The following is a 12,216-nucleotide window of genomic DNA, read 5'->3' as shown; positions in this document are numbered from 1 at the left end:
GGATGGGATACCATCCAGAGGGCCCTGGACAGACTTGAGGAGTGGGGCCAGGAGAACCTCATGAGGTTCAACAAATTCAAGTGCAAGACCTTACACCTGGATCGAGGCAACCCTCATTATCAATACAAGCTGAGGGATGAAAGGACTGAACACAGCCCTACCGAAAAGGACCTGGGGATACTGGCAGATGGCAAGATGGACATGAGCCAGCAGCATGTCCTCACAGCCCAGAAAGCCAGCTGTATCCTGGGCTGCATCAGAAGAAGTGTGGCCAGCAGGGGCCACAGGAGGTGATCCTGTCATTCTACTGTGCACTGGTGAGGCCTCACCTGGAGTGCTGTGTCCAGATGTGATATCCTCAGCACAGCAGAGACATGGATCTGTTGGAGTGCATCCAGAGAAGGGCCACAAAAATGATCCAAGGGATGGAACACCTCTCCTATAAGGACAGGCTGAGAGCTGGGGCTGTGCAGCCTGGAGAAGAGAAGGCTGAGATGTGACCTGATAGCAGCCTTTTAAAGGGAAGCTACAGGAAAGAAGGGGACAGACTCTTTAGCAGGGTCTGTGCTGACAGAGCAAGGGGAAATGGCTTCAAGCTTAAAGAGGGTAGGCTTAGGTTGGATGTAAGGAAAAAGTCTTTTACAATGGGAGTGGTGAGGCGCTGGAACAGGTTGCCTACAGGTGTGGTTGATGCCAAATCCCTGGAGACTGTCAAAGTGAGGCTGGATCAGGTTCTGAGCAACCTGATGGAGCTGTGCATGTCCCTGTTCATTGCAGGGGAGTTGGGACTAGATGACCTTTAAAAGTCCCTTCCCACTCTAAGGATTCTATGATTCTTCAGTTCTAAATATAAGACAGCAAATCACAGAAAGATCTGGGCCACATTTTGGGGAAAATCAGAAGACAAACTGATGTATACCATGTTGTCTTTTGTCCATTTCTGAGTGACACCAGGGAGGTAGTGACAGCAAAGGGTGGCTCATCCCTTTGACTTGCTGGTAAAACAGAGGAAAAGTTTGCTGCAAAAAGCACCTTTCTCACTGGCATAATCCAAGCAGGGAGGACACCTGGGGCACTTACAGGGTTTTCAGAATAGAAAAAAGTTTGCACATGACCAAGGCAAGCAATCACATCTCAAGACTAATTGCATTCAGTAACATCTTTATGCCAGCCATGCTCACACAGACAATGCTGTCATTTGCAAAGAGCCTCCAGCAACATGACTTACAGGAAAATAAGACAAGCCCAACCATTTCCCCGTGTTTCTGAGTGTTCAGTCATGTCCTGAAACATATGCACTGGTAAACAAGGCTTGGAAGCTCGCAGTGCATTGCCACAGCTACTGTTAGCAAAACAGCTCCAAGTCATACTCCTGACATAACCTACATTCAGTTCCTGTCTCTTCCTCTCTCCCATCCACAGACAGTAACACAGGACTAGCTCAATGGTCCCACAGTTTTCCTCTCTCACTCCCTTTCACAATCAAGAATGGCATGGAAACAATCAGAAAGATGGCCTTTGCTGCTGGGAAACAGACTGGGCACAAGGCAGCCTGTCCATTAAACATCAACAACTATTCTCCTTACTGACAGATCTTGTTCGCTAGTCAGAAGATCAAACATCATCTGTTTGCACTGTGGAGTTGATCACATGCACAAAGGCTTAGAGACTCCCGCATGTGTACACCCACTCAAAGAGAGCTGGAAGCACCAGAAAGGATTGAGAGACACTGGTCCAAGTCTGCTGCGGATCACTGCTGGGGCTGCAGGGCTGGCCAGCTTTCTATCAACTCTCTGAGATGGCTCTATCAGAATGGGAGGAATATGAGAGTCTGAATCACTGTGCAATGAGAAGGAGCTTACAGCACAGTCCTCCACTGCTGACAGAGACAGAAATGCCGCACTGCCAAAAGGCATCCGAGTTTTGAAAGTCAAACAGCCAACAGTGGAACTGGCAAGTAAGCCAACCCTGTTCCAGAGCACGATCCTCCCAAACTTATTTGGATCACAAATCACTCTGTGATGCAGCCAGAATACATTGCAAGGGTTTTCCCACTATGAGGATTCCAAGCACTGGAGAAGCACAAAGTTCCAGGAAAAACAGAAAACAAAATTAAGCTCACTGAGAGAAGTTCGATTTCCTGATCCAAGGGGACGCTGCAGCTCCAACCAGAAGAGGCTGAAGCTCTGTATTCAGCCCCACAGTCAAGATCCAAAGGAAGCGAGAATGAAAGAAAATATCGTGGTGAGCGCAGTCACTGATGTTGCATGACAAATCCTACAAAACAAGGACTCAGCGACTGTGACCAATACTCCAGGGCTCACACCTAATCAGAAACAATCTGCTCTCTCTTGGATTGGCTTGCACATTTTCTTACCCAGACTTGGGCACTGCTGGAAGAGAGATACAAAGGAGAAGAAAGAAGGCAGAAACTTGGAAAGTCTAAGAAAGGAGAAGATTGAACATCAGGAATGGCTATGGACGTAGATATTTCAAAAATCACTATCTAAACATGGCAGGGCAGTGTTCATTCAGACAAATGGATGACAGTAGGTGCCAAATCAGCTTTAAAAAGAAACAAATTCAGGAGGATTGAGAAAGCTACCATAGATATGATCAGACAAAAAGAACAGCAGCCAATAAGCATGAAAGTGAGGGAGTGTGATCTGCAGTTGGACAGGGCTACGAAGCTTAATCTCCTACCCAATTAGGATTTAAAAAGAATAACTGAGTTTTTTGGGTTGGTTTTTTCTTGTCTTTTGACGCCTAACGCATTGTCCGAGCTTCAATGGGAAGTGAGGAATATGTTATTTGCCTTCCACTGCTGAGAATTAAGAAGGGGCTGCGTAGTGTTGGAGGTACTACAGTAGCCTGGTGTCTTGATGGAACTGATAGGCATTAAATGAGAAACAGCTGCGTCAGACAAAGATATCCCAAAAATGCCTTAGGGTGACAGCTATTTCATAAAAAACAGCACGCACTAATTGCTTTCAGTATATACATTCTGAAAGCATGGGACGTACACTGCTTAAGAAAAACACAGAGAAAGCACTTAATCAGAATGAAAATCCATCAGTGAGCCTGGGACAAGCCAACAAGAATCAGATGTGTGTGGGACAGGAGGCACATCGCACTAATAATTCCAGAAGGTGCAGCAGTGCAGGTAACACCCACTTCATGCGGGGCCACGCTCAGCACATCACCTTGGCTCATTTCTAGACGAGGCCCATTGCACTTGCGGACACTCAATACTTCCTCCTTAGCAGTGAGTAAAGCAAAGCAACCTTAAGTAGCCAAGACTTCCTTGGCCCCCTTTTTCACATCTCTTTAGCCTCACACTGGAGATATCCACACTGCAATGTGTTATTACACTGAATCCCTCCTAGGATCCACTCCTTTCCCACATCATGCGAATAAGCTGAGGCACCCACACATTGATCCCCCTTGCAGATGAGCTTACCGGGTTCAGGAGCACTGTCAGGAAGAGTTCACCGCCACGAATGCTCTTGTCCAACTCTTTTGAGCCACCAGGATATTCGTTATAGAAGATAGTGTGAGTAAAAAGGCCACAGGTCTGTCGAGGGAAAACCTGACAATACAGAAGACAAGTTAGGTAAGAGGCAGATGCAATACAAATCCATATGCGAATGTGTCTAAGCAGTACTTTATAGATCAGTATGAAGAATAAGGGATATAAGTAACATAGTTTCAAAGGACTCTTTGATAATTCTTTCCAGACATTTACTTAGCAAAGTGCAAACAAATAAGCGAGTGGGACATAAACTTAATCTTGTCATGCTTAATTTTGCTCTCTGTTCAGTACTGACCTCTGAATTCTACCAAGAAACAACAGCAAAAAACCTGACTGTAGCCAAGTTCCTTCTCTTTATTTCAGTTAATAATTTTGGAAATACGGATGATACTGAGATTAATGTTTTTGCTGCAGGTCATTAGATGAGCATCCCCTGGGAAGGAAATGTGCGCTGCTCAGGAGCCTGTGGGCTCTGCTCACCCAGCTGTGCTCACCATGATTCCATTATGGATGAATCCACGTCGGTACCGGGCAGGTCGCAGGTGTGGGTATTCCTCTGTGCTTGTTACTTGGATGCTCCAAACAGATTTCCATGCCTCATAGAGTTGTGTGTGGACAGGATAAACCCCAGAATGATGGGGGGCTACAGCATAGCCCAAGTCTGTGGGGATCCCATGCTCCTAGAAGCAGAATATGCAGCTTGATCATTCAATATTTAACTATTATCCTTACTAAGAATCATTCAGAAACAGTGTCCAAGGTGTAGCCAAGAGGACAGAGTAAAAAGAAGTCTCTTTACACTGGGAAACTTGAGATACTTTTTGCATTATGTATCTATAGAAATAGGAAGGGTGATTCTGTGGCAACAAGAATGTTCAGCACTTGGAACAGCTGCTGCAAGAACAGTCTTGTAGCTTTGCAGGTGTGCCAAGTCAGATTTCCAAAGCCTCAGGTCAGGCTCCTTGGTTACTACAAACGAACTAATCAATGCTGTTAAGTCACACATCTCACACCCATAACACCTAGGTCTGAGTCAATGGAGCAGGAAAACAAAATTTCTTTAACTGACACAGAAGGGAAGAAGGCAACAGCTGGGGCCTGCCTTGAAGATAGCAATTCAAAGAAAAGCAGGCACGAAACTAGTGGTTGTTGAGGCTGAAGCTGCGGGGCCCAGAGCTATACTAAAATTACAAGAGATAGCTGAATGTCATGGTTCTTAATTCCACTATGTGCTTCTGGTAACAGTGTGAATGATGACAGCTCTGCCCTGGTGGTACACAATAAAACCAGAGCCCCTAAATGAAGCAACAGCCTTCCCTTTCCACTGCTAGCTTGTTTTATGTTAAATACGTATAATTGTGTTCTGTGCTTTTTCTCTTTTAGCAAGAGACTACAATGTTACTTAAGCACGAAAAGAAGGACATCAAATTGTTTCTATAATGCTGCAACTGTACTCTGAATTCAGGATCATTCCAACTCTGCATGTGTCATGGGAACGCGAGACAGCAGCTTGCTATTCCCAAGGGGATTACTATCAACAGAACCAAACTAGGGGTGAAAAGGACACATCTTTTCAGACAAACACACACGCTGCATTCAGCTCTGCTGTAAGCATGAAGCAGACATTGTCTATGTAATGTAACATGTTCAAGGTTTCCCTCCTCCTCTGCCAAAACCAGAGATTTTCCCCTGGACGTCCTAGATAAAAGACTCCCTCCAGCATTGTCTGAGGAGGCCAGAGCCAGGACACAGAGCATTTTATACCACTGAGTAGATAACTTCCTATAGAACCACTGTGAATAAGGATTGAACAGGAAATGCCTTCTCACTGCCTGTTTATACAGTAATTGGATTTGGAAGGTAATGCTACAACAAATTCACACCTCAGCAAACTAGAGCCTTGGGATTTGCACCCTGGAATGTGTCGGAGCTGCCTGGGGCCATGCAGGTGCCAGGAAACACTGCACAGGCAGGCATGCGAATTCTGTTTCTTGCCTGAAGACAGCAGGAGGCATGCACCAATTTAAACTTTCAGGGCTCGCTTTCTTAAATGCTGTTGTGTTACTTGACTAGTATTTGTCTTCGGCAGGGTCTGAACGGCTATTCCAGGGGAAGAACAGCTTAGGATTAACACTGTAAAGGAACATGATGCCCCTTACCACAGCAAATTCTTTGTTGAGGATCATCTGCTCCACCAATGACGACTCATTGTGGAAGAGATGAGGCTGCATGTGACTCCACATGTGGGGAAACCACCAGAACTCCTTCCTATGCTTGAGCAGCATGTCGTCGCCTTCATCTTCCTCATCTGTACCTACAGAGAGCAGACAAGGAGATAACACAAAGCAGAAGAGGGGCTCAATGTTTCTAAGCAGTGGCCAATCCCCTGTAATGGCAACTTGTCCCAGCAGAGGATCAAGCTCTATCTAATGTGTTACACAGACATGCATCCGCACAAAGAGTGAGGTAGGGAGCTGACAAAAGCTGCAAGTGGTAGAAGAGATGCATCAGTTCTGCCAAGAGCCACACCAGAATGGTACATTGTCAGGGTACCACGAAGCTCCTGCAAACACATGGGCCATATGCAGGAGCTGGGACAAAGGGGTGCCAGAGGCTTACCTGTGTGGTAGAATTTCCCTGAGAAGCCCAGGTTGAAGGTGAAATTTGGGACTAAAGTTCTCAGCTTATTCTGGGTGCTCAGTAAAGCCTGTTTGAATGAAAGGAAAAAGAAATGTTCATACTCAGTTGTTCTGTAATATTTCTCTGCTCTGCTGATGCCAGTTCAGTCTGAAGAGGTGTCACAGGAGATGGAGCTAAGGCACTGTTACCTGTGAAGTGAGGTAGCCAAGGTTTTCACAGATAGAGCCTTTATGTCAAGTACCATCTTGCCTTACTGAATGATGTCACTTTAAAAACACAGTCACATCCATCTCTCATACATCCTCTCCACCTCACTGTAAAGTACCCACAGTACCTGTGCTAAGGCAAAGGGACAAATCTCACCTCCAAGCAATGGGAGTATTAGTCTTCCCAGGCTCAATCTCAACACTCCCTTCCCTTCTCATGTCAGCTGGGACCTGTCACCTTTCTCTGAGTCTGTGGGCTAAAGAAAATCAAGACAGAGCTGGACATGGTGCACAGTCTGAGGAAAAGACACTGGAGAAAGCATACAGAGTTCTTGGAACTTAGGAAATGGGCCTATCTTCCTTCACCAGCTGCCCTTCCCTTGCCTTAAGGGGCACAACTTAGCACAGCAAGGCTGCCTTCACATGCCTCCTGTTCTATAGGCATAGTTTAGGCACACATACAGCAGCAAGAACAAATGCCAACCTAGGATAATTTCTAACAGAGATCCCAGCTCCTCCATGACCACATACCTACCACACCTTGATCCCAGCTCTCACTCAAGGGTGGTATTTTGAGAGATGTATGGCACATGACACCTCCAGAACCCACCACACATACAAGTAGGGCTTAGCAAGGTGACATGGCAGCAGCACTGATGGCTGAAGCCCTTTCTGCTGCACAAGTTCCTGAACAGACAACATGAAATCGAGTTCTCTTCACATAAGGCACAGGGACTTATCCCATAGCAGGCAGCACTAAGAGCTGTGCATCTCTCTCCAGAGAAGAGCCTGTTTGCCCAGCGAGGTGACAGCACCACTCCCAGCATGGAACCAGCACTTGGAACACTTAGGTAGGAAAGTGCCACTTCCTTGCATTGCCCCCAGAGCTGTCCCACTCCCTTCCACTTCTCTCTGCTGCCCTGAAAGACACGTCTACTTCCTCAAGCTTGAGTGGGAAGGTAGAGGGAGGAAAGACAGCAGCTAAGAGGCTTAGCATTTCTCTGGGCTGAGGGAGATTTAAAGCCTGGCTGGGGTTACCATGACGACACATCTGTCTGATGATAAATCCCCAAAAGCTGTGCTCCTGCAGGCAGCAATCCTTTGTGGCTGGGGAGGGACCCAGGGAGAGCAATTCTGAGACTGTGGAGCCCCACAGAGCCTAGCAGAGCCCTGCCTTCATGGAGGGTTTACTGCTCATCATGTGCCATCCCTGCACTGATGCCCGGTCTTTCTCACAGCTGCAAGGTGGCACAGTGTATGTCTGAATAAATACTTTTCACCTGCACAGGATCAAAGAGAGTAAGGTGCCAAGCAAAATATTTGGAGATTCATTCAAATAAGCCTATCATTCACTGTTCCCTAGCATACGGTTCCAAGGGATCAATGAGCTGCAGTAAGGCAAGACAATACATACAGCTGAGGGAATGGGCAGGGAAGATGGTGTTTCTCTCTTCTGACACTTCTGCACTCTATTTCTCTTTTACTTAACTAGTCAGATGCAAACAGATCCTCAAGTCCATATTTAAGGAATTTCACTGGATGCAGAGCTTGTATTTTAGCTGTTCCCCATCTCCATAGAAGAAAGTTTCTTACCTCTGAAAATCACTCTTCACAAACTTCTATTTTCTAAATGCCTTCCTTCCAAGACGTACACCTGTCTACTGCCCAGCCCAAAAGGCCCCTTCCCTACCTCTGCTTTCTAATAGAAGCTCAGCAAGGCTCATCTCAGAAGGAGTGGGGTATCCAAGAGAATCCAGCAAAGTGCTGCCCATGAGAGCTTAGAATGGCTTCATGCTTGTCACAGTCCATCAAGAGTCTATCATCTAGGCATCACATTAATACAGAACTCAATTCTGCTTTTTTAGCTATGAATATACATATTTGTTAATCTTCTAAAAGCTTGTGCAGTCATTTTAGCTGCTTCACACAAACCTCGGATATTATCTCTTCTACCTTGTGTATCCCTAACAAGGCAGCAAAAGAAATGTGGGAAACAAGGTTGAAAGGTGAATGCTGGGATGAGAGGATACCATAACGATTGGAAAACAGTTTGTAGTCAAATGATAAAGAACATAGTAAACACATATGCCAATAAAGAACATAAGAAATACATAAGCCAAGTATACTGGGAGCATCCAAAGCAAAGCACCCAAAGCACAGCTGCAGAAACACCTCCTTCAGTGGAACTGCCCATCACAGGGCAGCACATTCTTAAAAGGATCTTCTGAGTTTTCTCACTGCCTGGTGGTAGCGCTGGCATAGCTCAAAACAGTGCTGTCAAAAGAGAAAGCACTCACAGCGCTGGTATTCCCAGCTCCCCTACAATGCCAGAATCAGGGATTTAGAATCGCTGGGTATTTTGATTTCAGCTAAGATCATCACACACGATTTAGAAAGGCAAGAGTTGACTGATAGCTGTCTTTACTAGATTCTCTCCCACCCTCAGCATTTAATAACACAAAGTCCTTGATTTTCACTTAACTTGCTCTCCAAATCAGGAGCAATGATTGCTTGCTACGTATGCCCTTGTAGAGATTACCACCAGAGGCAAAAACTCATCTGCTTAATCTTCTTTCCTCATACCTAAAGCAGACCAGGAAAGGATCACAAAAGCCAGATCCTTCTGCATTAGTCTTTGTTGGCCAGTTCCGTGGAGGTTTGGTAAATTCAGAGGATTACGATTTTATAAGAGAATGAATGTGGACTTGTTGATAAGAGAAAGGATTCTCTGAGATTCTGTTTTGTTAATAACGTGCAGTTCAATCGCTGGTAAACTTTACAAGGGAAAACCATTTTCCTTGAGCAGCTTCCAAGTGCTTCACTTCAGTAGAGGACCACAAGTTCTTGCTCCAGCCCTTAGCAGAAACAGGAACTCAAAAGGTGAACAGCTTTAAAGTAAAAACAAACAAGATTGCTTTTTTTTCCTTCTTTTTAAAGATAAAAAGCTGACCAGTCCTCTAAACATCACAAATAAAAACATCTCTCATTTCATGCAAGACATTTACGCATTCAATCAAATTATATTCAGCATTTCCTTTTAATAGTCATTTAGTCTGCGAAGCTGTTTGAACGGGCACCTGCATATGGCAAACAAGCTCACTGGGATAGCAGAGTCAATTTTATACCTTCACACAGCATCCAATCTTCAAACCACTACCCCGACCACTGTAATCTAAGCTTCAAGATAAGGAACTGCGTGTCGAGATAGCAGCCTTGAAACACAGCTTTTATATAAAAGGCCAAAGAAAATGCCAGCTGTTTTGTCACCATTATATTCCCCTCTCCCCACAGCGAGAGGCTATCAACAAATCCATGTTGTTATTTCTCGCTTTTAAAAACTAAAAATTCATTAACCTCTCATGGCTCTGCAATCAGAGAACTTCTTTTAAATGGATAAATCTGGGCTTTATCTGCTTTGCCTGAGATTCTCTGCTTACTGATCGCAGATTATTCCTCCATTTTACTGTTAAAACCCAAACAAAGCATCTTTTGGAATTATCTTGTCTGGGTTTGTTTTTATCATCACTGGAACAGCCTTCGCCTCCAAAAGCTTTGGTCAACTATCCTGTTTTCTCACATCAGTCTGTAACCCACACGGACACCACAGAACTGGGAATCTCTGTGAGTCTGAACTAGAGGTGCAAGACAAGACTGTGATCACTCAGAAAATACACTTTCAGAGCACTTCAGCATCTCAAAATGAAAGGATACTGCAGTGAAATGAAGAAATTGTTCGCATTTTCTTTAAAGAAGTGTTACATGCAATGGTTCCATTTTTATTTTTTTTTTTTTAAGTAACTCCCAGTTAGTTCTGATCAAGGGTGGCTGTAAAAGGATTATTAAAGAACTGAACAAGTAGAATAAACAATGGTATGCAATTAGAGCTGCGTCAAGTATGCAGCTTCAAATGAATTAAAAAGACAAAACTAGCTCTAAACAGCAAGATCTAAGCAGATCTCAAGCTAAACTGGCATCAGAACCATGATTTAAGATCTCACACCTGAAAAAACTACGATGAGCTGAAAGATGCATCCTGCACGGTTGCATACAAAACCTACGAGGTGCTAAAACTCCCAGTGAGGAGGGAGGGTGCTCCTGGAAACATGTTAAGAATGAGGTTTAGTTGACATGAGAGGATACATATGCAGAAAATTATTCTCTTTTATATCTTTGCCCCACATACTCTCTACCTTTGGTTGAAAGAACATCATGCCCTTCATTTTAGCATGTTTCCAAAACAACTTTAAGGCAGTTGATGTCATAGGCTTACTGCCATCATAGCTGGTACTCACCCTTTCCCTTATAGCTTAACAGGTTTCAATATAGGCTTATTCCCTCTGTAAGAAAGGAGATAGGATAGACCACCAGACATCCTTCTTTTTAAATTCAGAGATGCCAGATCCTACAAAGCACGTGCTCAATTCAAACCTGAAAAAAACTTGTTGAGAGCACCGCACACTGTGCCTCAGTATCTTTGCAGGTTATTTCTCAGTGTTTAAGGCGAGAGAAATTGTAGCAATCAACTCCTTCACTCAAATTAAATGCAATCTTGGCAATCCTGGCCTACCGCGCACAAGAGAATTTTATCTGGGGCCTATGATTTTCTGGGGACTTTACCTCAACATCAGACACTTTCATGCGAGTGCCCTCTTTTCCCACAAATATATCGTCTATGTCGACGAGGATATAGCGATCAAGCGTGAGACACAGGCGCTTGCCAGTCAGGTAGGCAATGGCATCCACGAAAATCAGTTTGTGCAGCCAGAAATTGAGGTTATTGCCAAAGAGAACCCGCTGGATCCCATCATGTAGACCCAGATCCTGCACCACTGTGGCATGCAATGCTTTGTGGGTGGCCAGGTGAGGAATGGACTCTGAGGACTTCGTGCTGGCCAACAGCACCGGTTCATAGGTGCTGTGGTTTGACTGGAATACGGTCCAGTCATCGCCAGGCAGGGGACCTTGCTCCACCTCATTGGCCCGTGTAACATAGAGTAGAGGAGCACTGGGATTGATGTGATAGTCCCGCAGCCCCAAGTTGGAATGTAGGAAAAGGGGGAAACCCTTGAGCTGCGCACTGAGTAAGCTGTTCTCATTGGCTTTGAAAAAGCCTATAATCCCCACACCGTATTCTACGCAGTATTTGTCCAGCAGCTCTCGGTTCCAAGCATCTAGATTCACATATTTGAGGATATTCTCATAGATAATAAGAGCATAGCGTCCCCTATCTTTGTCTGTCAATGTTGGCATATCCCCTTTGCCAGGGGCTATCTCTGTCCTGTATTTAAACCGGCTAGATTCCAGGATAGCCACTATTTCCTGCCCCAGCTGGGAGTAGATGCTTTCCACAAAGACTAGCACCACGGGATCTGTGCGCGAGGTGTCCACAGATTTTGTAAGCCTCCAGCTGGCTTGCGGTGGGATTGAGATGCGGTGCTGGTTGCTGCAGTCACTGAAAGGCAGGGGTGGTGGCTCCTTGATTTTGGGACTGTTCGTGACGTAGTAAGCCAGGATGCACATGGAGATCAGGCTGAAGGCAATGAGCAGCAGGATCAACCTGTGGAGCTCTAGCTGTCGCACATGCCGCACTACTTTCCACAACTGAATCATGGTGAGGCGGGCTGCCCACCCCCTCCTCACACCCTGCAGCCACGTCGCTTCTGAAATCTCCAGTGCCACCGCAGCAGTACCCAGCAGCCGCTTTCAAAGAAGGAACAGCAGCTGCGGAGAGAGACAAAGCAAAAGCAAACAGCTACCAGGCTAAACTCCCAGGGATGTGCCATTTATCTCAAGTAACCATGGCCCTCAATTCCCATCGCTCTTTTGTGCGCTTCCTCC

The 12,216-nt window shown here is 45.3% G+C and overlaps 1 protein-coding gene across 8 annotated transcripts in view; it reads right to left on the bottom strand.

Annotated features, from left to right (window-relative positions):
* The window catches only part of NDST2 (N-deacetylase and N-sulfotransferase 2), a 122,761-nt gene that overhangs the window by 10,259 nt on the left and 100,286 nt on the right, over positions 1 to 12,216 (bottom strand). For all 8 annotated transcript variants that reach the window (XM_015866640.2, XM_015866635.2, XM_015866638.2 and 5 more), the window contains 5 exons: positions 10,996 to 12,216; positions 6,152 to 6,239; positions 5,692 to 5,846; positions 4,027 to 4,212; positions 3,461 to 3,589 (listed from right to left, as the gene is read on the bottom strand). The exon at positions 10,996 to 12,216 is cut by the window's right edge and continues 177 nt beyond it. In XM_015866640.2, coding sequence (XP_015722126.1) covers positions 3,461 to 3,589; positions 4,027 to 4,212; positions 5,692 to 5,846; positions 6,152 to 6,239; positions 10,996 to 11,988 — 1,551 coding nt within the window. In that variant the 5' untranslated portion in view covers positions 11,989 to 12,216. The remainder of the gene's footprint in view (positions 1 to 3,460; positions 3,590 to 4,026; positions 4,213 to 5,691; positions 5,847 to 6,151; positions 6,240 to 10,995) is intronic.

Source organism: Coturnix japonica, chromosome 6 (assembly GCF_001577835.2).
Source record: "Coturnix japonica isolate 7356 chromosome 6, Coturnix japonica 2.1, whole genome shotgun sequence".
Lineage (NCBI taxonomy): Eukaryota > Metazoa > Chordata > Aves > Galliformes > Phasianidae > Coturnix > Coturnix japonica.
Note: the sequence above shows the minus strand (reverse complement) of the source record. Positions and strands in the feature narration are given on the sequence as shown.